This window comes from Asparagus officinalis, chromosome 1, assembly GCF_001876935.1.
Source record: "Asparagus officinalis chromosome 1, Aspof.V1, whole genome shotgun sequence".
Classification (NCBI taxonomy): domain Eukaryota; kingdom Viridiplantae; phylum Streptophyta; class Magnoliopsida; order Asparagales; family Asparagaceae; genus Asparagus; species Asparagus officinalis.
Genome location: NC_033794.1, coordinates 15,364,604 through 15,388,998, shown reverse-complemented (window position 1 = coordinate 15,388,998; position 24,395 = coordinate 15,364,604). Strand labels below are relative to the sequence as shown.

Here is a 24,395-nt window from a genome sequence, read left to right as displayed (position 1 = left end):
ACAAAAATAATAAAGGATGATATTTTTTGATTATTTTATATCATATCTTAATTTTTGAGTAGAATTATGAATTTTTATAAGGGATTTTCGTACAACATTATTAGTAGTTTTGTATGCTTATGTGATTGCTTTCATCACATAAAATTATACTATAATTATCATTATTATTTAGTTTTTGTCTTTATATTACTTCTTTTGGACAATTATAGGTGAATTTTCTTGTCTTTTCTGTAATTAGTATGTTTTGTTCTTCAAATTTTATTATAAATTTCTGTATGGGATTACTCTAATCTTACTGCTTTTGGATAATTACTCTCTAATTATAAAGTTCTACGATGCATAATTATTTAAAATCTTCATATTTCATTGAGTTCGATCTAAATTTGTTTATAGGTTTGCTCTAATCTTACTGCTTTTGGACAATTACTCTATGACTACAATGTTCTGCAATGCGCACTTGATTAAAACATTCATGTTTCTTTGAGTTTCATTATAAATTTTTAATAGGTTTGGTCAAATCATACTGCTTTTCAATAATGCATATTATTGTATGGGTTGATTTTTGTTATCTCATGTAAGAAGAGGTATCTCGGAACCATTCCTTGCAATTTATTTTTATATGATTATTATGGTTTCGTAATATTGTTTATTATAAAACATTAGATTATAATGTCCAATGTGTTGTGAAATTTTATTTTCAATGTAATAAGAAATGTAGTTTCTTTTCTACTAGAACATTAGTTCATAATGATATTGCTATTCATGCTTGACTCCATATTATATATTGGGATTACTAGAGTTTAGAATATGACATAAAATATTAATTTAACTTATTTTCTTTTACTATTCTACTTGAAGATATTATTATGTCCACTCATATTTTTTCTTAAGAAATCAATTAAGATGTCCGAGTTAAGCTTATAATATCCAAAAATATTGTGCAATTCTATTTTCAATGCAATAAGAAATATGATTTTTTTATTGCTATAAATATAGTTCAGAATGATAATTACAATATCTGAGTTAGGTATATTCATACCAGTTTAGCTTAAAAATCCATTACATTGATTTTTAATAATATTTAAATAAAATAATAGTAAATCTCATAATTCAATTTACATATTTGAACTCAAGACGAATCTGACTTATTTATAGTAATAAAATGAATATAAAAGAAAAATATTTTGATATTTTGCCTCGTGCACTGCACGTGCATAAAAACTAGTCCCAAAAAATGAAACAAACACCCCCTAAATATATCCTAAAACTGTCTTTTTTCTCCGTTCTCTTCTTTAACCCGCTTCCTCCCAAAAATTTCCCCCAAATTCGAAAATCCCGCCCCCTCTAAAATCCCTAACCCCAATCTCTGAAACCCCTCATCTCAAACTCCCAACAGCTGCCTCCTCTTCATCATCATCGTCGTCTCCATCCCCTCAGACCCCTCATCATCGTCGTCTCCATTGTTAGAATTAATATAAAACTATAATCCGTGATCCTCACCATAACTTCGGAGTTTTGGTGTAATGGTTAGAGGAATTAAATTTAAGATGGTATCAGAGCAACCCAAGTTCAAATCCCACCAGCCACGAATTAAATGCGGATTTTCTAAAAATTGACACCGCTACGTGAATCCAGGTTTCGACCTATAAAAAAAGGCGCTCAACCTGCAGGGACATGCTAGAATTAATATAAAACTATAATCATCTTAAATTTAGTTCCTCTAACCATTACATCAAAACTCCAAAGTTATGGGGAACATCAAGGATTATAGTTTTATATTAATTCTAACATCCATCCTCTTCATCACCATCCTCGTCTCCATCCCCTCAGCGACTGTTCCTCCTCCGGGTTTCGGTTGAGGAGGCGATGCTTGAGGGAGGAGGCCGTGCTCGAAGGGCTCGCGGCCTGGGCAGATGAGGGGAGGGGAGGTTGCTGGCTATCTCTGCCGAGTCTTCGTTGCTCGTTGGTGCTGATCATGATGAACTGTTGATAGATGAGAGAGAAAGCGAGAGAGGAATTAGAGAAGACAGACGCGGACCAAATGCCTTCCTGTTTTGTTTTTTAACAGCCGTAGTGGTTATAAAGATAAAAAATCAAGCCACTTAGTCCCACATCGACAAATATGTAAGATTAATAGCTGTTTAATTTTAGACACTTTATCGACATTGATCGCCAATGAAGGCACTACCTCAACTTATTAACACGGTCTGTAATGATCGTGCGATGGTTGTTGCTGGTCAGTGTGTGATATACACACTTAGCTTTACACCGAATTCTTTCACTCCTGAAGTTGGTGACCGCAATATGCCATAACGCAAGAATTGCAAGTCATTTGCATTTAGTTCTTTTTATTACCATATCAATATTATCTTATTATCTTATCTTAAAAAAAAGTTAATTCGTATATTTGCCAATTTTTTGCCAATTATCTTATCCCTTAACAAGAAATATTCCTCTTATTGACTATTAATGTTATCTTATCGTATTTTCCCCCCTTGTTCTAGTCAAAGTTTCTGAAACTTTGGATGTTTTAATTTTTCCTTTTCTCATTTTGTCGATATGGAGATTACTTTTCTAATTAAAATAGTTTACTTCTATTCACTATACTTATATTTCATTTTAAATATAATTTATAGTAATTTCCATAAATTGCATTTAATTATTCTACTGTTGACTGTTCACTTGAAATAATATCATGGAGATGAGAATGTTATGATATACATGTAGATACGTAGTGGGAGGTAAGCTAGAAAATGAAGTGTATGCGTGCGCGCATGTGTGTGTATATATGTATAGAGCGAAAGATGAGTAATTACTCAGTGCTCCAACAAGAGTTTAACAAAACAATCCAAATTAGAACAAGGAGGAAGAAAGATATTGCTCTGATTAAGAATATAATGAGAGAGAATCTATTTAGATGTTTTGACATAGTTATGAATTAAGTTGATGTTGCTTTCTTAATCAAGTTCTTTTAGAAGAGCCATGATACAATTCCATGCCTTCAGTTTGTACTTGTAATATTCCTCCAAATTCTCTTAATCACAACTTTGCTAATTGTGATCTTTATAGATGACGCAGCGTGTCATCTATAAAAATTAAGTCACGTAAGAATTGATTTAAAATGAAGTCACACTATTGCTACTCGTAAAATTCCTTCATCTTAGCTTAAGAACCCACATAGCCTCTTGAGACACTATAGAAAATCATGCAAAGATGGAGGGAAGGAGAATAGAACACTGTTTCGCTGCTAATTTTAATTCAGTGCCATCAATATATTATATATAACAACCAAATATCCACCTAAACACATAAAATATCAGTCCAATGCGACAATGTCGGTGCAAATCAACAAATGTAAAGCGTGTGAAGCCGTACTATGTTACCCTGTCCTTTCCTGCATCATTTTGTATAGCAGGCTCCCTATAAGTATTTTTTACACTTGTCCTGGCATGATGGGCCTAGCATGAGGAAATAAATATCAAACCGCTTAAAAGTATGAAAGATATTAGTTTTATTACGTGATCATTACGCTGTAATCATCACTCAATCAGTTCAGTTTATAATTGCGCAAAATTAAGAAAAATTTCAAGTACATGAAAATTCAAGGATTATTACAGCATCGGGATCGATACAGCAAAGCAAATTGTTACAACAGTAAAACTCAAATTATTCAAGAACGGGCAGTTGCATCCGCTGTAGCATTCATGGTGACAGCTCCGTGTGGAAGGAAGAGGAGATATCAAAGGAACAATTTATGAGAGGCACGAGTATGCTAGAGCCTTCTCCTCAGTTAGCTCCTCAGCAGTCGCATCCATCTTCTTCCTCGAGAATTCATCAATTGGAAGTCCTGATAAGAGGAAAACAGTACTAAACCCTGAGTAGATTCAAATAATTTTGTTATGGTTAATACCATCGATCGCTTCGAACAGTGTTAATCTTATGAGAAGACAAAGCAGAACATGTTAAGAAAACAACTACAAATTGGCTTGTAAAACCTCATTATTGTCAAAGTTGTTAGGTCTCATATTTATGAGCCTATTGTCTAATCTGATTTTGATGATTAATAAACAATTCCTAATATTGTTGTCTAGTATTTGCGTTTGCTCGTTAGGTATTCGAGATTCTCATCCTCTGTTGGAGGTTGAATGGAATTGCATGTTAACGATGACATTCTTTGGAGGTTGGCGGACATCGGAAAGAAGCCGTCGCCATTCAAGTCAAAGATTCTCTATCACGCTTCATCCCTCCTAACCAAGAACAAGTTTCATGCAGATTATTTGCTTGGGTATAGTGTTTGTGTTTTAGGTGTTAATACTTAAAACTCAAACCATACACATACACGTTATTCGATTTATCGCTTTCATTATTAGTTTCGCTTTGTAAAAGAATTTTTAGAATATCTTTGTAGATAAGCTGTTTGAAATGATTTCATCAAAATCAAGTGTTTAACGATCTCGTATTTTTGACCGTTTTGCAAAATAGTGAGTTTTCATAAATGGGAAATGCTATTTTAAAAATTTCTCTTCCAACATGTTTATTTTCATATGTATAAACATTTTTCCAAGTTTTACTATTTTTGGAGTTGATTTACTATTTTAAATCGAATTTAGAAAATCAACTTTTCAGCAAATTCAAGAATCTGTTGTGTTTGTTTTCAGTTGACCGATTGTTCAAGTCAGTCGACCGAATAATACTTCAGTCGACCGACCGTATTTTTCAGTTGACTTGGCAGAAGTGTTTTGTACAACATTCTCTTTTACAGTCGATCAGTCGACTGACAAATAGAGTCAGTCGACCGAATAATGTTGTCAGTCGACCGACGTTGTTTTATTTTTCTAGAATTAGCCAACGGTCGAATGCTCAGTCGACCGATATACCTATCAGTCGACTGATCATCCATAACGGCTAATTTTTGTTTTGAACTGTTTGAGAGGCTATAAATAAGCCTCAAGACTTATTTGAACACTAAGAGTTTTACAAGATAGTTTAGCCATTTTGGCTGCACGTTTTTGAGAAAAAGAAGTGTGTTTGTTTATGAGAAAAGAGCTTTACATAGTGAAGGATCTCGATTTTGGTTTTATGAGAAAAAGAGCTTTACATAGTGAAGGATCTCGATTTTGGTTTTGAAGCGCTCATCGTCAAATCTCATCTCTCATTGTTTTGGTGAAGTTTTCTAAATTATTTCTCTAGCTGATCATATATATTGATTCACATATATAAGCTAGATTTATTTGAGTTTAATTTCATTTTACTCATTATTTACACACACAACCACTTGAGCTTTAGTATTTCATTTAATTGGGTTACGAGAGTGTTTCATTGAGAGTGCTTATATTTCGTTCTCATTTGTTTAGAGAACAAAAACCTTTATTCGCACTTATTGTTATACACGTTGTAATACACAAGAACACTTAGGTTAGTGGTTAGGAAAGACCAGGGTCAATTACAAGAGGAGTGAGTTGGTTGTAAATCATAGGGAGAGTTTGTAATTCCAAACATTTGAGGAAGGTGACACGAGTAGTCCAATATTTATGAGATGACAAAATATGGCAAAACCCAAAACTTAGAGAAGTGTAGCTTGTGTGATTGACATTGTTTGTATTGTAAAAGTTATTGGTGATATTTGGAAACCGTTTTGTGTAGAATTTTTGAGTGATAGTGGAGATCTCATCGAGGTGAGGAGCGGAGACGTAGGTCGAGGGTTGACCGAACTCCGTGATCATATCTTGTGTTTGCAATTGTGTTTTGACGCACTATTATTCTTACATCTTGTGTTTGTGTTTATATCGCCCAGTGTCTCAATGTTTATCATTGCTTATCTCTTTGTATATCATATTGCTAGGATGATTTATAAGTTTTAATTTGGCATCAAAATCAGATTAGATTAGCATTACCCTATTCACCCCCCCACCCCACCCCACCCCACCCCACCCCACCAAAAAAAAGTCATAGTCATAACGGTTGGATCTTTAATGTCATAGCAATCTAGTTTATAAAGGGAAAATTCTATCAAAGAGATTAACAAATGATGGTAAATAATGAAAAAATGCACTGTATTAGTTAAACAAGCTTCAGCAATGTTGGCACCAATAAGGCACGCCCTAAAATGACATTGGTGGAAGAAAATTAAGGCTATAAAAAAGAGAGCCTAGAAGGCCTAAAAAGAACTTGGACAAACTGTTGAGCTCATGGTGGAAAGTCGTGATATTAATGAAAGATTAAGAATACTACGGTTCTATATGGTTTAAGCTGAGACCACAGTAGGTATGAAAGGAGCATATTGATAGCTAAGAACACTGTATACACAAGTCAGCTCCAATTAACATAGCATACAAAGACGCAGATTAGTGCTTGAAATCAGAGGAGCAGCGATGGAATTTTGAGGGGGGCTCCGATAATGGGTAAGAGGTTTTTATCTTTTCTTCGTTGTTGTGATTTCTGAAGGAGATCGACCCTCCTTTTATAGGGGCTAAGCCCACTATCTCCACCCCCTCAAATCCGCCCCATGAGAGATTTCCTCTCAACAAACCCACGTTCCCACGTTCTTCTCAACAGAGAAACGAACGTTGATTTGGTCACCGAAGACCGATTCAAGCTAACATCTCCCACTTGACCAAATTAACCAAGTGACATGCCTCCCACTATCCGTGAGATCGGATGTTTCTGCTTACCATTACTCCTACTATCCGTAGAGAGTAACTCTTATTTCATTATTCATGAAATTTTACTTAGACTTATTTATTCCTAAGTCCCATCAAACTTACATGTTTGATAAAAGATTCTGCTGGTATTCCATTTGTCAAAGGATCAGCGATCATATCTGTAGTAGGGATATAAATCACTTTGACTTCTCCCTTTTCTACAATATCTCGAATATAGTGATAATGTATCTCAATATGTTTTCCTTTGGAGCTATTCGCGCCACTATTGATTAAGCTAATTGCTGCTTGATTATCACAATAAATATCAATAGGACATTTTAACAAATTGAGATCAATATCAATAAAAAACCGTCTTATCCAGACAGCATGTGTAGTTGCCATACTGCAAGCTATATATTCAGCTTCTTGCGTATATCTAGCAACACACCCTTGTTTCTTGCTACTCTAAGAAACAGCTCCTCCTCCAAAGATGAATAAGTGTCCCGAAGTGGACTTTCCATCATCTTTATCACCTCCGAAATCAGCATCGGAATAACCGAGGAGTTCAAGCGAATCAGCTTGATAAACTAATCTATGAGTCAATGTACCTCTGATATACTTCATAATCCTTTTAACAGCTTCCCAATGTGCTGGTCCTGGATTACTTTGATATCTACTGACTAGACTCACAGCATAAGCTATATCAGGTCTGGTGCACAACATTGCATACATCAAGCTTCCAATTGCTTGAGCATAAGGAACATCTAATCTATGATGCACGGATACGGATACGGGACACGGATACGACACGGACACGGATACGGGATACGGCAAAATCCAAAAAAGTAGGATACGGGGATACGGCTAGGATTTTTTTTCTTCAAATTATTATTATATATAGAAAAAATTATAAAATTCAACTAATAATCTAAATTATTGCATAATGAGCTGGGCATTGACATGGAAACATCAAATATTGAAGTATAATAAACTGGCATATATCTCCATTTCAAAAAAGAATAAAGGAGAGTGCAAATGAAATAATGGGTCTTAAATGTTAACATTAACTTAAAATTGAGAAAAGTAAGACAAACCCTCCTTAAATTTATAGATTTTCAAAAAAAATCATTTTTAAATAATCTTTTGACCAGATTATAATTAATTATAGAAGAAACTTGAAGTTGAGAAAAGAGTAACTTTTATTTCATTATTCATGAAATTTTACTTGGACTTATTTATTCCTAAGTCCCATCAAACTTACATGTTTGATAAAAGATTCCGCTGGTATTCCTTTTGTCAAAGGATCAGCAATCATATCTGTAGTAGGGATATAAGTCACTTTGACTTCTCCCTTTTCTACAATATCTCGAATATAGTGATACTGGATCTCAATATGTTTTCCTTTGGAGCTATTCGCGCCACTATTGATTAAGCTAATTGCTGCTTGATTATCACAATAAATATCAATAGGTCCTTCTAACAAATTGAGATCAAGATCAATCAAAAACCGTCTTATCCAGACAGCATGTGTAGTTGCCATACTGCAAGCTATATATTCAGCTTCTTGCGTATATCTAGCAACACACCCTTGTTTCTTGCTACTCCAAGAAACAGCTCCTCCTCCAAAGATAAATAAGTGTCCCGAAGTGGACTTTCCATCATCTTTATCACCTCCGAAATCAGCATCGGAATAACCGAGGAGTTCAAGCGAATCAGCTTGATAAACTAATCTATGAGTCAATGTACCTCTGATATACTTCATAATCCTTTTAACAGCTTCCCAATGTGCTGGTCCTGGATTACTTTGATATCTACTGACTAGACTCACAGCATAAGCTATATCAGGTCTGGTGCACAACATTGCATACATCAAGCTTCCAATTGCTTGAGCATAAGGAACATCTAATGGCTTTTGCCCCTCTCCAGGGCTTTGCTCTTTACATAATCTCTTTCCCATAACCAACGGAGTTGGTGCCGGATTGGAATTCTCCATTCCAAACCTTTTAAGAACTGATCTTAAATATTTTTCTTGGTTTAAACTTAGCATTCTAGACTTTCTATCTCGAATTATTTGAATTCCAAGAATATATGATGCATCTCCCATGTCTTTCATCTCAAACTTTTCGCTGAGATCTGCCTTGGTTTTATTCAACATTTCTATGTCATTTCCAGCGAGCAATATATCATCCACATATAAGGATAATATAGTAAACTTGCTCCCACTTTTCAAGACATATACACAATTATCTAATTTATTTTGAATAAAACCAAGTTTAGTAACTGCATCATGAAATTTGAGATACCATTGTCTAGAAGACTGTTTTAAACCATATAGAGATTTCATTAATTTGTAAACTTTATGTTCCTGTTCTTTCACCTGAAAACCTTCAGGTTGTTGCATATATATTGCTTCCTTCAACTCTCCGTTAAGGAATGCAGTTTTAACATCCATTTGGAATAACTCCAAATCAAGATATGCAACAATAGCCAAAATAATTCTAATGGATGCAAATTTAGCTACAGGAGAATACGTCTCCTGAAAATCTATTCCTGCCTTCTGGTTATAACCTTTGGCAACTAACCGTGCTTTGAATTTATCAATAGATCCATCAACACGATATTTCTTTTTGAGCACCCATTTGCATCCTATGGCTTTTCTATTTTCTGGTAGATCACATAATTCCCATACCTTATTCTTTTCTATGGAATCAAGTTCTTCTCTCATAGATTCTAGCCATGAAGCTGATTCATGCGATTTCATCGCATCAGAAAAAGTTAAGGGATCTTGTTCTTCTATATTTGTATCTACCGAAAAACAGGATGACTCACATGAATACAAATAGTAATCATCCATCCATGAAGGTTGTGTTCTTTGCCTTTTGTTGCCTACAACCGGTTGATTAGGTACATTATTTTCCATAGGTATTTCATCATTTTCAAGGTTAGGTTCATTCACAATATCAGGGTCATTAGTGGGAACAACACTGTAATAATCATCATCTATTACAGTTAGAGGTTCTGTTTCCTCTTGAACTTGTTCCTCTTCCTCTAGATTCTCTAGAAATGTAGCATCTCTGCTTTCAATGACTCCTTTTTCTTTATTGTAGAACTTATAACCTTTTGACTTTTCTGAATACCCTATGAATCTACACTTTATTGTTTTAAAATCCAACTTATCTCTAAGTTGACATGGAATGAGAACATGGGCTATAGATCCCCACTTCCTGAGATGACTCAAATTAGGTTTCCTCCCATTCCATAATTCATAAGGTGTAGATATAACTGATTTGGTGGGAATTCTATTTAAAATGTAGTTTGCAGTTAACAATGCTTCTCCCCAAAAGTTTTTAGAGAGACCAGAATGAGACAACATGCATCTAACTACATTTAATAATGTTCTGTTCTTTCTTTCAGCAACATCATTCTGTTGTGGCGTATACGGCATTGTTGTATGCCTTTTAATTCCATGCTGAATACAATAACTTTCAAATTCTTTAGAATTATATTCTCCACCTCTATCAGTTCTCAGAATTTTGATTTTCAATCCAAGTTGGTTTTCAACTTCTGTCTTATATCTCTTAAAGCAGTCAAAAGCTTCTAATTTTCTGGATATAAGATAGACGTGTGCAAACTTGGAATAATCATCTATAAAAATAATAAAATATTCTTTATTACTATGAGTTTTGACACTTAGGGGACCACAAATATCCGAGTGTATCAACCCTAAAAGTTCATTGGCTCTATGTCCGCCAACAAAAGGTTTTCTAGTCATTTTACCAGTTAAACAATGTTCACATGGTGGCAATTGAACATTAGATAGTGCAGGAAGCAAGTTCATTCTGATAATTTCTTTCATTTTTGAAATACTAGCATGTCCTAGTCTAGAATGCCACAATTCAGATTCGGAAATATAACAAGACAAGTAGTTCAAATTCGAAATTTTATTATCAGAATTATTACAAACTACTGGAAGAATGCATAATTCATGCTCGGGCACATATTTTCCCATAGCATACACTTTATTATTCTTGCCTATAGAAACCCTATTATTATAGAACCTCACTTCCAGTCCTTTCTTCATCAAGCTGGGAACAAAGATCAGATTGCGTCGAGTTCCTGGCGCATAGAACACATCTTTGAGGACAAAAATGCTGTCCCCAAGATCCAATCTATACGAACCAATACCTTCTACATCGAGATAGGTATTATTTCCCATATAGATTCTCTGTTCTCCTTTCTTCAGCTCGGTGAATTCTACAACTCCATTCTTGTCCTTTGCGATATGCCTAGTCGCACCAGAGTCGATCCACCAACTACTGATATCCGTCATCACAGCATTACATTCCGTCACACCGACGAATTCTCTTTTGCTAGTACCCCCTTGTTCTGGATGCTTATAGCCTCCTTTATTCTCCTGCTTTTCACCTTGTGGGCAATTGGGTTTGAAATGCCCGAACTTTCCACAATTGTAGCAGGCTCCGCGGGGTACTTTCTTTTTCTTGAACTGCTGTGATTTTGGTTCTCGTGGTTGTGGTTTACTAGGACCAGGGTTTTTATAGCTTCCAGTATTATGCCTCTGGCGGACATAATTCAGCTCTTGCTGCACCATATTCAGTTCTGGTTCCTTCCTACTGGCTATTAAGTCCTGTTCTATCGCTAGGTGCATAGGAAGATCAGTGACAGACTTAATGGCAGGATTCATTCTTAATGTGGTGGCAGCCACGGCAAGTGAAGGGGGAAGACTATTCAAAATGATTGCCACTTGCATTCTTTCCGGGATTTCGGTCCCAGTAGTGGATAAGTCCTTAGCCATGACAATCATTTTATTTATATGTTCTACGACATTGTCTCCCTCTTGCATACGACAAGAATTATACTTATGCAAGAGTAGTTGGATGTTAACTTCAGAAGCAGTGTCGTATTTTTCTTTTATTGCATTCCACATATCCATGGAAGTCTTATAAGTTTCAAAAACTTTGATTAAGTTATCTTCCATGAACATGAGCATAAGACTTTTCGCCTTTTTATCTTTCGACTTCCACTGCTCAAACCTGTAAGGACCGTGATTTTCGATTTTGATTTGAATAAAATTTTCTGGTATTTAAATATTAAATATTATTATTCTAAAAGAGTATTTGTATTTTTCCTAATTTCCTATGATTTAAAAATACAGTATTATAATATTTTAATAGTTTTGCTAATTATAAATTTAGTTGTTCGGTAAAACTTTGTAAATTAATAGATAATTATTCATTATTGTTATTAATATTTTGACCATAAATTTTTAATATTTATTTGAATAATTTTTCTTGTATATTTTTATATAGGGGTATTTTTCCCAGCGTTTTCCCGCTCACTGGTATGTCACTCTGTATCTCTCTCTCCAATCAATATCTCTCACACTCTCTCCCTTACCCACTCCTTAATTTCCTCCTCTTTTCCCGCAATTCCCTCCTCGTGTTTCCCCCTCTTCTTTTTTTAATCTCTCGTTCTCTCTCTATCACTCACGAGCTCTTTTCTCTCTACAAAATCTCATCTCTCTCTCAATCACTCCCCTTAATTCACTCCTTAAAATCCGCAGCTGTCCCCTACATCATCTCTCTCCCCCTTCTTCTTCGTTACTTCTCTTTTCTCCCTTCAAAAGAAAACATCAGCCCTCCTTCCTCCACCTCGTGCTCCTCCACCTTAATCTCCTAACCCCAAGCTTCATCTCCTCCTCCACGAGCCTCAACCTTCCCCTCTCATCTCCCCAAATCGACAGCTCTAGCCGTGCCCGCCGCCTAAGCTCGCCGCTGCTCAACCGCCGCCCAACACTCCGCCTCAGCCCACCATCCCCACCTCCTACTACTGCTCCGACCGCGCCTCCCCTTGCCAGCACCGCATCTCCGCCCGCTGCCCTCTCCGTTCGCACGCCACTGCCGAGCTCCGCCTCCCTCTGCCCACAGCCGCCGCGCGCCTTCGCCTGCTGAGCTCGCACCGCTGCCCCTCTCCTCCAGCCCCTGTTCGTCGCTCCTCAGCCTGAGCTCCGCCCCGCTGCCTTCCTCCACTGTCCTCACGTCTCCAGCCGCGCAACTCCCCAGCTCGCCGCGTTTCTGCCCTGACCCCGCCGCTCGCCTGACCTCCTGCAGCAGCCCGACCTCCCCCCTTCCTCTTCATCTCCGACGAACCCCGCCAGTCCTCCCCTCCGCCTTCCTTGCTCGTCGCCGACAGCCAAAACCGCCCTGAGCACCACCCGAGCTTCCTCCACAACTCCGCGCGACCCACATCACCGAGCAGTCTCGCCTCGAGCTCTGACCAGCCAGCTTCCTCCCGGTGCCGACAACGTCACAACAGCCTCCCCTCCATGCCTCAGATCTATTAATCGTCTTGAACTAGCTGAACAGCTGCCCTCACTTCAGATCCGTCGACGCTCCAGATCCGCTCCTTCAGATCTGCTCCAGCCGACGTTTGCCGAGAAACCATCGTCATCAGACCCCACGGTCTCGCAGGCAAGATCCTACTTCTCTTGATTTGTCAGTTCAATTTTAGATCTGCAAATTAATTATATGCATGTTTAGACTGTAATATAATTATGTTGTATGTTGTGATATACCTGCGTGGGATTGTTTGATGAACAATATTAATTATGAGGTGTTTTGAAAAAGAAAAGAATAATTTTAAAGAATATTTTTAGAATTAATTATAATGAGAAAATATTTTAAGAAACTATTTTGTAAAAGGACTTTTAAATAAATAGATTTATGATTTTAAAAGATTAGGAATAACTTAAAGGAAATTATTTTGTAAAAGATTATTTTGTAAAAGATTATTTTGGAATTAATAAGCTAATTATTTTTAAAGGTTAGTTTAAAAATAAATGGTTTATTTTGAGTTATTATAATAATAGATATTTTAAAAGAATTTATTATACTATACATGCACGTTCGATTCATAGTTATCCCATACAGCCATGTTCATGTCATATTGAGACCCGTAATTATATTTCATGTGATTAGTCATTTGATTCGCGTTATTGTCTGATATCACATCTTTGTCGTGCTTCCTTATACTTCTGCTTGAATGTATTAGCCTAGAATTCCATACAGGTTTGCTTTGCAATTCGCTGCCGGGAAACGTATTATTGTTTGTAGCCTTGTATAATTAATTGCTGGCCTTGTATATTATTGATGGCCTTGTATTGTATTCGTTGACTCATTTATGGCTGTGTATCATTGCGGTGGATGGCCTTCGTGCCTATGTATTTGGTTTTATTTTTGTGTCGGCTATACGCCTTGATTTCCTCCAAATTGTGGAGATGAACCGACTTTATTCTTGTAGGTGATTTCGTCGTTCTCACTAAAATAGGGAGGGGAGATTAACGTCCTGATTTATTGACAATCCTGATTTGAGCCCCTCTTCACTTAGGATGATTTGTTTAGACTCTTTCATTCATTCTATTGCTCAATTATTCGAAATTGAATCCGAAGTCGCTTCTCGTTTCCTGTGCCGACCTATCTACAATGGAACTAGATCTTGAGATTCTCCCCGTTGACGTCGTAGGATTCCTTGTTATGTCGTCATTATACTTATGATTATTTTCTATATTTTCTTGGTTGGATCACTTCCTTGTTTAGTGTGTATACTTCCTATTCGATAGTTAGTAGTTGTTTCTTTATTCTGCATTGATCTATCTATCTTCGGACTTGACTGTAGGATTTCTTCTTATCATTTCTAGTACATTATAATATTACTATTTTCATATATATATGTATATATATATATATACTATAACAAATCATTATTACATGATATGTCATGATATTATTGCACATGAATTGTTACATTACTATTGCCTTGCTGTGATTGAGAATCGTTAGCAGTCATGACCATAGTGGCCTTGTGTGACCTAGAGACAGGTGTTGTATTGACTTAGAAAAGCAAGAAGAGTTGGAGTGGGAGAGTCTTTGTTCATGTGATCGTATGTGTGTTGTATTTCCAGGCTCGCACCAGTGAAACGTTTCGCACTGGGGTGGGTCTGAGAACAGTGATCAGATGTGTATTGTTTATTTCCAGGATTGCACCAGTGAATCGTTTCGCACTGGGGTGGATCTGAGGAGCGGTGATATTGTAATTATTGATTATTTCCAGGCACGCACCAGTGAATCGTTTCGCACTGGGGCGGGTCTAAGGTACTAGTGAGATGTGATCGTTAATCAGATATCCGATAACGTGAACTTTGACTCTGTGTGAGATGTGAACCAGTGACCTGTTATAAGATGGCTAGTTACATGGCCGTTACTTGGATGATTTCGAGTTGTTGTGAGATGCGGACCAGTTATATTTCTTTTCATACATAGATCAGGATTAATATTTAATTATCTACAATTTGGGACATATGGTATATAAGGATTAATATTTAATTATCTACAATTTGGGACATATGGTATATACATGAGGGTTTCCTTGTTTGGATTATTTCGCTCGACGTACTACGTCTCGAGTTGTAGATTTTTAAGTATTAATTCTATCTAGTGTATGACCATATACTTGGATGGTTATTATGATCGCTGGCTGTATGATCGACTTGTTACTTGGTTGACTTTCTTGGATACTCCTGATTATTATATTCTAGTGGTAGATTGCATTTAAGTATTCCGGTAGCATGTTTCTTTTACTATTATTACTGTTTTTTGGTGGCAGCCACAGCAAGTGAAGGGGGAAGACTATTCAAAATGGTTGCCACTTGTATTCTTTCCGGGATTTCGGTCCCAGCAGTGGATAAGTCCTTAGCCATGACAATCATTTTATTTATATGCTCTACGACATTGTCTCCCTCTTGCATACGACAAGAATTATACTTATGCAAGAGTAGTTGGATGTTAACTTCAGAAGCAGTGTCGTATTTTTCTTTTATTGCATTCCACATGTCCATGGAAGTCTTATAAGTTTCAAAAACTTTGATTAAGTTATCTTCCATGAACATGAGCATAAGACTTTTCGTATTTTTATCTTTTGACTTCCACTGTTCAAACCCTTTCTTTTCTTCAGGTGTAGATTTATCAGTAAGGGTTGGAGCAGTGGTTTCGATTATATCATCAATGTTGTCATGAATAAGAGCATACCTTATTTTTCTATGCCACATATCATAATTACTGCCATTAAATTTATCAATTTTCCCTAGTTCTGATAGAACGAGTTTGCTAGCCATTCGGTAGAGAACTAAAACTGATTGTTCCGAGTTGATGAAAAAAGTTCCAATTCGAGCGAGATTGTCACTCAACGGTGTTGATTGGATCAGCAGTTGTCTGACTGGATTTTGGAGAAGGTCCACCGTGTGAAGAATTTGAGGCTTCTACAGAAATAATACTCCTCACGCTCAAACTGAAATCTCAAAATTCAACCACAAACTTGTTTCTCTCTACAAGGCCCAACTACAAATGCTCAGAAGCTTTTCAAGGAGGAAAAAATTGTATTAGGATATTCTCAGGCCCAACTAGATTAGCCCAACACCACTTCTTTATGTTCCTAGATGGATTAAAAACTCCCGATTGTCTTCTCCCCCCCAAAAAAAACTTCTTTTGAAACCCTAGCTCCAAATCAGCCGTCGCCGTCGTCGTCGATAGATCGGAGGGTCGTCTAGTCGTCGTCGTCGCAATCGAGACTGAGGTCGAGCGAAGATCAGATCGACGACGAGTTCGTCGTTGACGTCGTGCTCGAACTGCAGGAGATCAGATCGCTGTCGATCGAGGCTGAGTTCGTCGTTGACGTCGTGATTGCAGCAGTCGTCGTCGCCGATGGACGCAGAGCTTGAGATAGTTGATCGATCGACGTATGGCTCTGATACCAGTGCTTGAAATCAGAGGAGCAGCGATGGAATTTTGAGGGGGGCTCCGATAATGGGTAAGAGGTTTTTATCTTTTCTTCGTTGTTGTGATTTCTGAAGGAGATCGACCCTCCTTTTATAGGGGCTAAGTCCACTATCTCCACCCCCTCAAATCCGCCCCATGAGAGATTTCCTCTCAACAAACCCACGTTCCCACGTTCTTCTCAACAGAGAAACGAACGTTGATTTGGTCACCGAAGACCGATTCAAGCTAACAGATTATGGCACGAGATACCTCGTTATTGTCAATGATACAAATATCAAATTACTATTAGTTTTGGTGCCGTAGCATTCTGCTTATCTAATGAAGAGAACTATACGGATTATCTTAGTACATGAAAAGGCATACTGTATTAATTTTTAATGGATGTATCTAGGTATGGCTTTCAGTATTCCTGGCACTTGTAAAGCACACCCTCAAATGACATGGGGAAAAGCAAAGTTATCAAGGCTATAACTATGGATTAGAAAAGAAATATTTGAATGGAGTTGTTAGTTGTTTGTGATGGAGCAAAGGAAACGGTACATAGCCTAGTCCTCTCTTGTTACGGTGGACAGTTGCGAATCTCATGATATTAATGAAAGAGGAAGAACACTACAGCTCTCCATGGGATAAAGGTTAATAGCTGAGACGCTGTGGATACAAAAGGACCAGACGTTGAGGGCTGAGGGCTAAGAACACTATCTGTTATGGTACATAAACTTAGCGTATATCAATTCCAATAAAGAGGAAATTGATTATAGGAAGCACATTTTGTTGTAGAGAATTATGTATAAAAGCAAGGCCATAATATTTGCAGTATTTAAAGAACAGAAGTCTATGAATAAGTCAGGAATGTAAGAACAAATATCACTACTTGCTAAACAGAAATATCAATAATGCTCAGATCTGGTCAAATTATATAAAAGAAAAAAGTAAAGAAAATAAAGACGGGGACTGTTATCTGACAACAAGATTGGGAAAAGGAAAGAAAGCAAGTTAACAATATTTTTTTAAGGAAATTAAGCATTACTTAAACAAGTGCTATGTCTGGTACTCTTGAAGCTTGGCATTACATATTTCACAAGTTAAAACTTAGCCATGACAATTTTAGAAAGAAGGGGGGATGGATTATATATGCCTGCTTCTAACCTCTGGAGATCATCTAACCTTGCTTAGGTGGAACTTAAATAGTTTTCTATAACCTTGACATCAAACAGTCTATAGATTTTTGTTGAAACCCAACATAAATTTTTTAATTCATTAAGCAAAACACAAAAATCTAAACATCATCATAATCATCCTCAGCTCGACTTATTTTTATAATAACCCCATTAAGAAAAATTTCCTTTAGCTGATATTACAATTAGCTTCCTTTTCTTTGTATATGTTTTCATCAAAGACATTGATGTGAAGCATAGGCTACATTTTATTGTTCAAGGTCCAGGCATTAAATGAAAATGATATGGAGCTTTCTATTCCTTTTCCCAAGCAGTATGCCACCAGGTAAGAAGTTTTTTTTATTTTTTATTTTTTGCCTAACTAACTACAGCAGGAGTCAACTACATGAGTAGTTAAAGTAATTTAGAGCAGTATGCAAACCTTGGACGATAGTCCACTCGCCAAGCTGGCACATCGTAAGACCCATCAGAATATACACCCATGGAAACAAAAGTTCCCTGAAACAATGAAATCGTAATTTAATTTTTTTTCCTGGATATAACACAATGAAATTCGGGAACCAGCAGTAAAGATAATAACCTCTGGTGTTCCAAGGACCCAATCACGAATGTGATCACATGCAGAGCTGGCGGCAGATAATGCACTTGAAAGTTTCCTAGCTTTGATGATTGCAGCACCACGTTGTTGAACAGTTGAGATAAACTCTCCTCTCAGCCTTTGGAAACAAGAATTAGAGTATAAATGAGTGAGGGAAGAATGAACATTTTAAATGATTTTTATACAAGAGTGCAGAGCAACTATAATTTCAAATCCATACCAATCATCATCACAAACAAGTTCACGAACAGCCTTTTCTCCACTTGATGTTTTCACAGTAGCGTGACTTACATCAGGGTATTGTGTAGACGAGTGATTTCCCCATATGATGACATTCTTAACGTCACTAACTTGCACATTTAGCCTCTCCGAAATCTGGCCCAATGCCCTGTTGTGATCTAACCTTGTCAAGCAAGTTATGTTCTTCTCTGGAATGGATGGAGCAAACTCTTTCAATATGAGGGCGTTGGTATTTGCTGGGTTGGCCACAACCAGCACCTGTAGTAAAGCACGAATAGAAATATTGAATTACAGAACATGCATCCTTCAATCGAAAGAAGAATGTGTAAATGGAGGCAGTGTGCATGGTAACATCAAACAGAAATGTAAGCTGCAGCGGACTATGCATAGACTCCTTGCATATGACATGTTATGTTGGCAGCAAAAAAAGGAATAAACATATAGCTGATAGATGCATCTGCTGTATTTAATACCTTGCAGTTAGCAGCTGCATGCTTTTCAAGTGCAGAAGCCTGAGATTTGTAGATAGAGACATTCTTCGACATCACATCTTTTCTCTCCATTCCTTCTTTCCTTGGGAATCCACCAACCATCACTGCTACATTGACCCCAGTACAAGCCTCAATAACATCAGTCGTAGCAACAACTCCTGAATCACGAAATTAGTAAATAATATGTTAGAAAACCAATTCTGATAAATGATATATTTTGGTCAACATTAAAAGGAAAAAAGCTTTAGACTAATTACAGATAAGCACTAAAGAAACAAAAAGAAATGAAGTACCTTTAAGGAGAGGAAATGCTGCATCAATCAGTTCCATTTTAACCCCACTCAGAGACTCTGCAGCAGGAGGAATGTCGAGCATGTGTAGAATCACAGGCTGATCAGGTCCAAGCATTATTCCCCGAGCAATCATAGGCACAAGCGCATATCCAATTTGGCCTGCAATAGGTAAATTGAACTTCAGATGTCAGATCAGATAAGATGCTGGAAGTTGCATAATGTACGAAAATACTGAAGAGTGAATCGTACACACGGGAATCTGTATTTAAGCAGACTGTTAGGGACATTGTCCCTCTTTGCATGACAACTTATTTCTTAGAATCTATACCATTATCACGAGAAGGAAGTTAGTGTGACTTCAACAACACTAAGAGGAGGAACCAGCGCAAGTAGCATCATCGTCATCCAAGCATTTCCCTTATATCAGATAAGTTTTATAGCACAATGACAGAAAGATGCTCCACAGGAAAATAACCAAGATCTGGTGACACGTTATCGAAAAATTACTCATCTACTTATGGTTCTAATACATGGCAAACAAAACTATTTGCAGGGGAGGTCTTTTTCCATGTAACCGCGAAGGCAAGTTGGTAGAAAGCCAAAAAGTCAAACTAACCATACAGTTAACTTCTTTTTGCTTCTTAACAGTACGTATAATTAAACATTTAAAAAGGTAATAAAAAATACAGGAATTTTCAATTTAAGTTTACATCAAGAAACAATAAAAGAAGTGGTTGTACTAGAAGTCAATACCAAAACACAACATTTACACAGCCAGCATGTATGAATTAGAACCAAATAAAAACACTCACTCATAGTTCTATAACACATGAAAAATATAGAAAAACAAGATAAGGAAAAGAAAAATCTTCATGTCCCCATATATGAAAATCATACTAATATATACTGTGACTATTAAAAGCTAAACATGCTATGATGTTCAACATTTGTGTTGAATGTATCACAAAAAAGTATTAAAATGAACTGGATAAACTCAATGCTATTGTCTCCGAACTTTTCTCTATCTGAACAACTAATGTTAACAAATCTAGCAAATGTTATTTAATAGTTAAAGTTCTCAGGAAGAAAAGACAATCAAAATCTTGTAAGAGCATAAGACTTACTTAAGATTGTAAGGGAAAAGAATATAAATTACAATTAATATCTCTAGATATATGTATATTTCTCTGATCAGTACAAAAAGACAGCTAAGCACGTGTAAAAACTTTGACAGCCAGATCAACCACAAACAAGTGACAGTGTAAAATTTTATTTTAATACAGTTCAGTTAGATCCAACTTAAAATAAATATAGTAACCAGATAAATATAGTAACCGGATTTAAATTAAGCAGTAAAACAGAGACATATTAGCTCTGAAACAGCTTTCTAATTGGAAAGTTCAAAAAAAAAGTTCCAGGAGCCTACTAATTTAGAGTCTATCTTCTGAAAACACTCAAAATATCGTACCCAGAAAGGTAAAATCTAGTTCTACGAGTAACCAGAACCCAAGTAATTCACTGCAAATTACTGAAAGCATTTGTACTCATCATGATCTGTTCCTTATTCTTCAATATCCTTATCGGAAGTGGATCAGATTCATGATCCGATGAGATTGAGCTCTGATCTGTCGACATCTAGGTTCAGAACTAGGGTTTTTCGTGGCGACCGTTGAAAACTAGGTTTTTCGTGGCGTTTGTATAGCTCAGGAGTGTTTTATGATGCGATATATTGATACTGATAGAATTGTTCATGTTTTTTAGTGATAAAACGATGATGATTCATTTGATCGAAGTATAGATTCTATAGTGCAGTGGATTGCTATTGATTTTACGTGTCAAAAGCTAGGTTTATGTGGTGCTATTGTTTCTTATGCCCACGCTAATTCATCTGATCGAAGTAGTCTTTGTAGTACAACTGACTGATCAAGATGGCTTTCTAATTGGAAAGTTCAAAAAAAAAAAAGTTTCAGGAGCCTACTAATTTAGAGTCTATCTTCTGAAAACACTCAACAGAAAGGTAAAATCTAGTTCTACGAGTAACCAGAACCCAAGTAATTCACTGCAAATTACTGAAAGCATTTGTACTCATCACCAAAAAAATAAGAAGTTCGGATCTCACAGCAAATCTTGATCAGTCAGTTGTACTACAAAGACTACTTCGATCAGATGAATTAGCGTGGGCATAAGAAACAATAGCACCACATAAACCTAGCTTTTGACACGTAAAATCAATAGCAATCTGCTGCATTATAAAATCTATACTTCGATCAAATGAATCATCACCGTTTTATCACTAAAAAACATGAACAATGCTATCAGTATCAATATATCGCATCATAAAACACTCCTGAGCTATACAAACGCCACGAAAAACCTAGTTTTCAACAGATCGCCACCTAAAACCCTAGTTCTGAACCTAGTTGTCGACAGATCGGAGCTCAATCTCATCGGTTCACGAATCTGATCCATTTCCGATAAGGATCTTGAATAATAAGGAGCGGATCTAAACGAACCTGCGGCGCCTGTGACGAGAACACGAACGGGATCCTTCGCCATCGACGATCGAGAGAAGAAGCACGACTTTTGAGGTAAGAGACGAGAGCAGGCGGCTGATGAGAGAGGAGCTCAGTGAACAGTGGAGGATGGGGATATTTATAGGTGATGAGAAAAGAGGACCGGATCTTAAATTTCGAACCGGATATGCTCTCAATTTCTTGCGGAGGGAGATCAAATTGACGAGTGGAGCCTCAATTTGACGCAAAGGGACTTACCGTGTTTTGTTTTTGGACATTGATTGTTGCCCAGGAATTTGGATCAGATCCGTGTGCAATGCGGCCTTGACCCTACAAACAGTGATTCTCACTATTATTAGCTAAGGGCTTATTTATTTGCACAAATGTGGCTTCGAAGCAGCTAAAATAAATAAAGTAGAGATTACTTTCAATAATTCGGAGCAAAAAATATTTTGTTCTTTAAAAAGCTATTTCTGACACTTACTTAAATGCTAACATTAGCGCGTGTGTGTTATCTCTCCTTCTTAAATCTTTTTTCGCACTTCAAGACATGGAAGTAGCTTGAAAATAGCTAAAATATGAGTTGATTTAGGAATAAAATAAATTTTTGTAATACAAGGATATTCTCCATTTCTTAATAAAGACAATATTTAGCCCTTGCCTATAAAAAAAAACTCTAATGTTAGGAGACATCGCATAAATATCTTCCAAACACAAGAAGCTAACTGTTATACAAGGACTTTGAATCAAACTCAATTAGCCCAAGCGACTAACGATCCTTGAATGTGAAGTGAATCCCTCCCCGAACAAAAGCTAAAGACATCATGGTAGTCGTGATCCACGTACATCTATCAACTACACCGGTGAGGGTCATCACATAAGGTCGTGCACAAAGAAAATTGCGCCGCATCTAAGAAATAGCAGGAAGAGTTCTATAAGACCAAATTGAACCCCCTCTCATACACTTTAGACGCATCCATTTAACCCGAAAAACATCACACTTAGTAATCACATCCCGAAGGGCACGGGCGGAATTAGCCAAGTTGCAGTCACTTGGCAATCAAAAATTTATATATTGCTACTCCAACTTTAAATTGGAGGGATTAATTTGTTACAACTAATTAATAGAGAATGAAATAACAATTTCAATGAATTGAGGGTAGGGGTGCGCGTACAGCTCGAATATGATGGTTACTATATCCATATCCGTTTACCCATCTCGGATACGAATACAAATACAGATAACCTCCGTAAAAAAAATTCATACCTATATTCGCTAAAATCGGATATAGTGATGGATATAGATGGAGATATATAAGCAGATGTGCATCCAGATACAAAACAATATGAGAAAACTAGATATTATTGATAAAAACATAGTTAATGTGATACAAAAGAGTTCCTTCATATGTTCTATAACTAAAAAAAGATAAAATTAGACATCTTGATCATCAAAAATAACCACAAATCCATAATTTAAGAATCGAAACGATCGTAAGAGTATGACTAATATGTATCCAGATATTTCGGATATAGATACGTATATTTCGCTACAAAATCATATTCTATCAGTTATAAATTTGAGTAACGATATCCGTATCCTAACAGATACAGTTACAGATATTTCTCGGATACGAATACGGTTTAGCATCCCTACTTGAGAGACTAAATTTTGGATCATGCATTGGAGGACCTATTAGCAATTTTAAAGATCGAGGTACTATAAGTTAAAATATCGGTAAGAGACTAATCTCGAGAAAACACCTGTGACTTATCATTTATCAAAAAGCAGAGAGCTCCATAACTGAATTCACGTGATCGATCGCGCTCTCTGCCTCTCTCTCTTTCTCTCGCGTTAAACCTCAATTTCTCTTTTCTCCCGTCTAAAACCCCCAATTCTAGAGAGATCGAATTGATGGAGTCCATGGCGAACGCGATCACAATGGTGATCGCACCTCTCGGCGCCCCTCCCCTGAATTCCTCTGTCCGATTTCGTTCTAAATCTCGCAGGATCTGGTGCTCGAGGTGGAAATTTCCTTTCAGCTTTAAATTAGGGTTTATTTCGTGTTGATTTGGTTTAGGAGTTGTTATTGTTAATTATCTTTGGTTAGGTTTTAGGGAAATTAGAGAAATGCGGGCTCTTTCCTTGCTCGTATTTTCATACAAATTTGGACTTTTCTCATGATAAATTGAAATATGTTGGCGAAAATTTTTTCACGACTTACATTTTTTTACATGCATTAAGGGTTTTTTTGGTAAATTAAAGTGGAAGACGTGTAAGTCCTTTTTTGTAAGTGCGAAAGCACATTAACGTACATTATCTGCAAATGATAGTATAACTTTATCCATTGTCCGTTATCATACTACATTATCTGCATTTTGGACGAGTTCAGTTTTTTTGGCCAATAAAAAAAAGACAGTACAAGCACCCTTGATTAAGCAAAGGAACTCGTTTACAAGTCTCTAACTATTGTAGGTTTACCATCCAAATAGCTTATGATGGCCAGTTGCTTCCGCTCGTCTATGAAAACATATACATGCTTTCAAATGCAAAAGTAGTACTTGATGGTTCAGAGTGACGCTGTCGGTTGGATTC

The 24,395-nt window shown here is 36.7% G+C and overlaps 2 protein-coding genes across 8 annotated transcripts in view; one reads left to right on the top strand and one right to left on the bottom strand.

Moving 5' to 3' along the window:
- On the bottom strand, positions 3,540 to 21,952 carry LOC109851592 (malate dehydrogenase, cytoplasmic-like). Its single transcript, XM_020421814.1, is given in 8 exon segments — positions 3,540 to 3,847; positions 18,086 to 18,108; positions 18,110 to 18,162; positions 18,245 to 18,380; positions 18,483 to 18,760; positions 18,976 to 19,151; positions 19,287 to 19,445; positions 21,800 to 21,952. Coding segments are annotated over 8 exon segments (963 nt in total). The 5' UTR covers positions 21,843 to 21,952; the 3' UTR covers positions 3,540 to 3,752.
- LOC109851555 (probable starch synthase 4, chloroplastic/amyloplastic) overlaps positions 23,602 to 24,395 on the top strand; it is a 25,307-nt gene continuing 24,513 nt past the window's right edge. For 2 of the 7 annotated variants that reach the window (XR_002249892.1, XM_020421758.1), the window contains exon 1: positions 23,602 to 23,824. Coding sequence is in view for 4 of the 7 variants with exons in the window: in XM_020421758.1 (XP_020277347.1) it covers positions 23,715 to 23,824 (110 nt within the window). In the remaining 3 variants the exon portion in view is untranslated. The remainder of the gene's footprint in view (positions 23,825 to 24,395) is intronic. The other 5 variants (XM_020421792.1, XM_020421786.1, XM_020421750.1 and 2 more) reach the window with 5 other exon arrangements.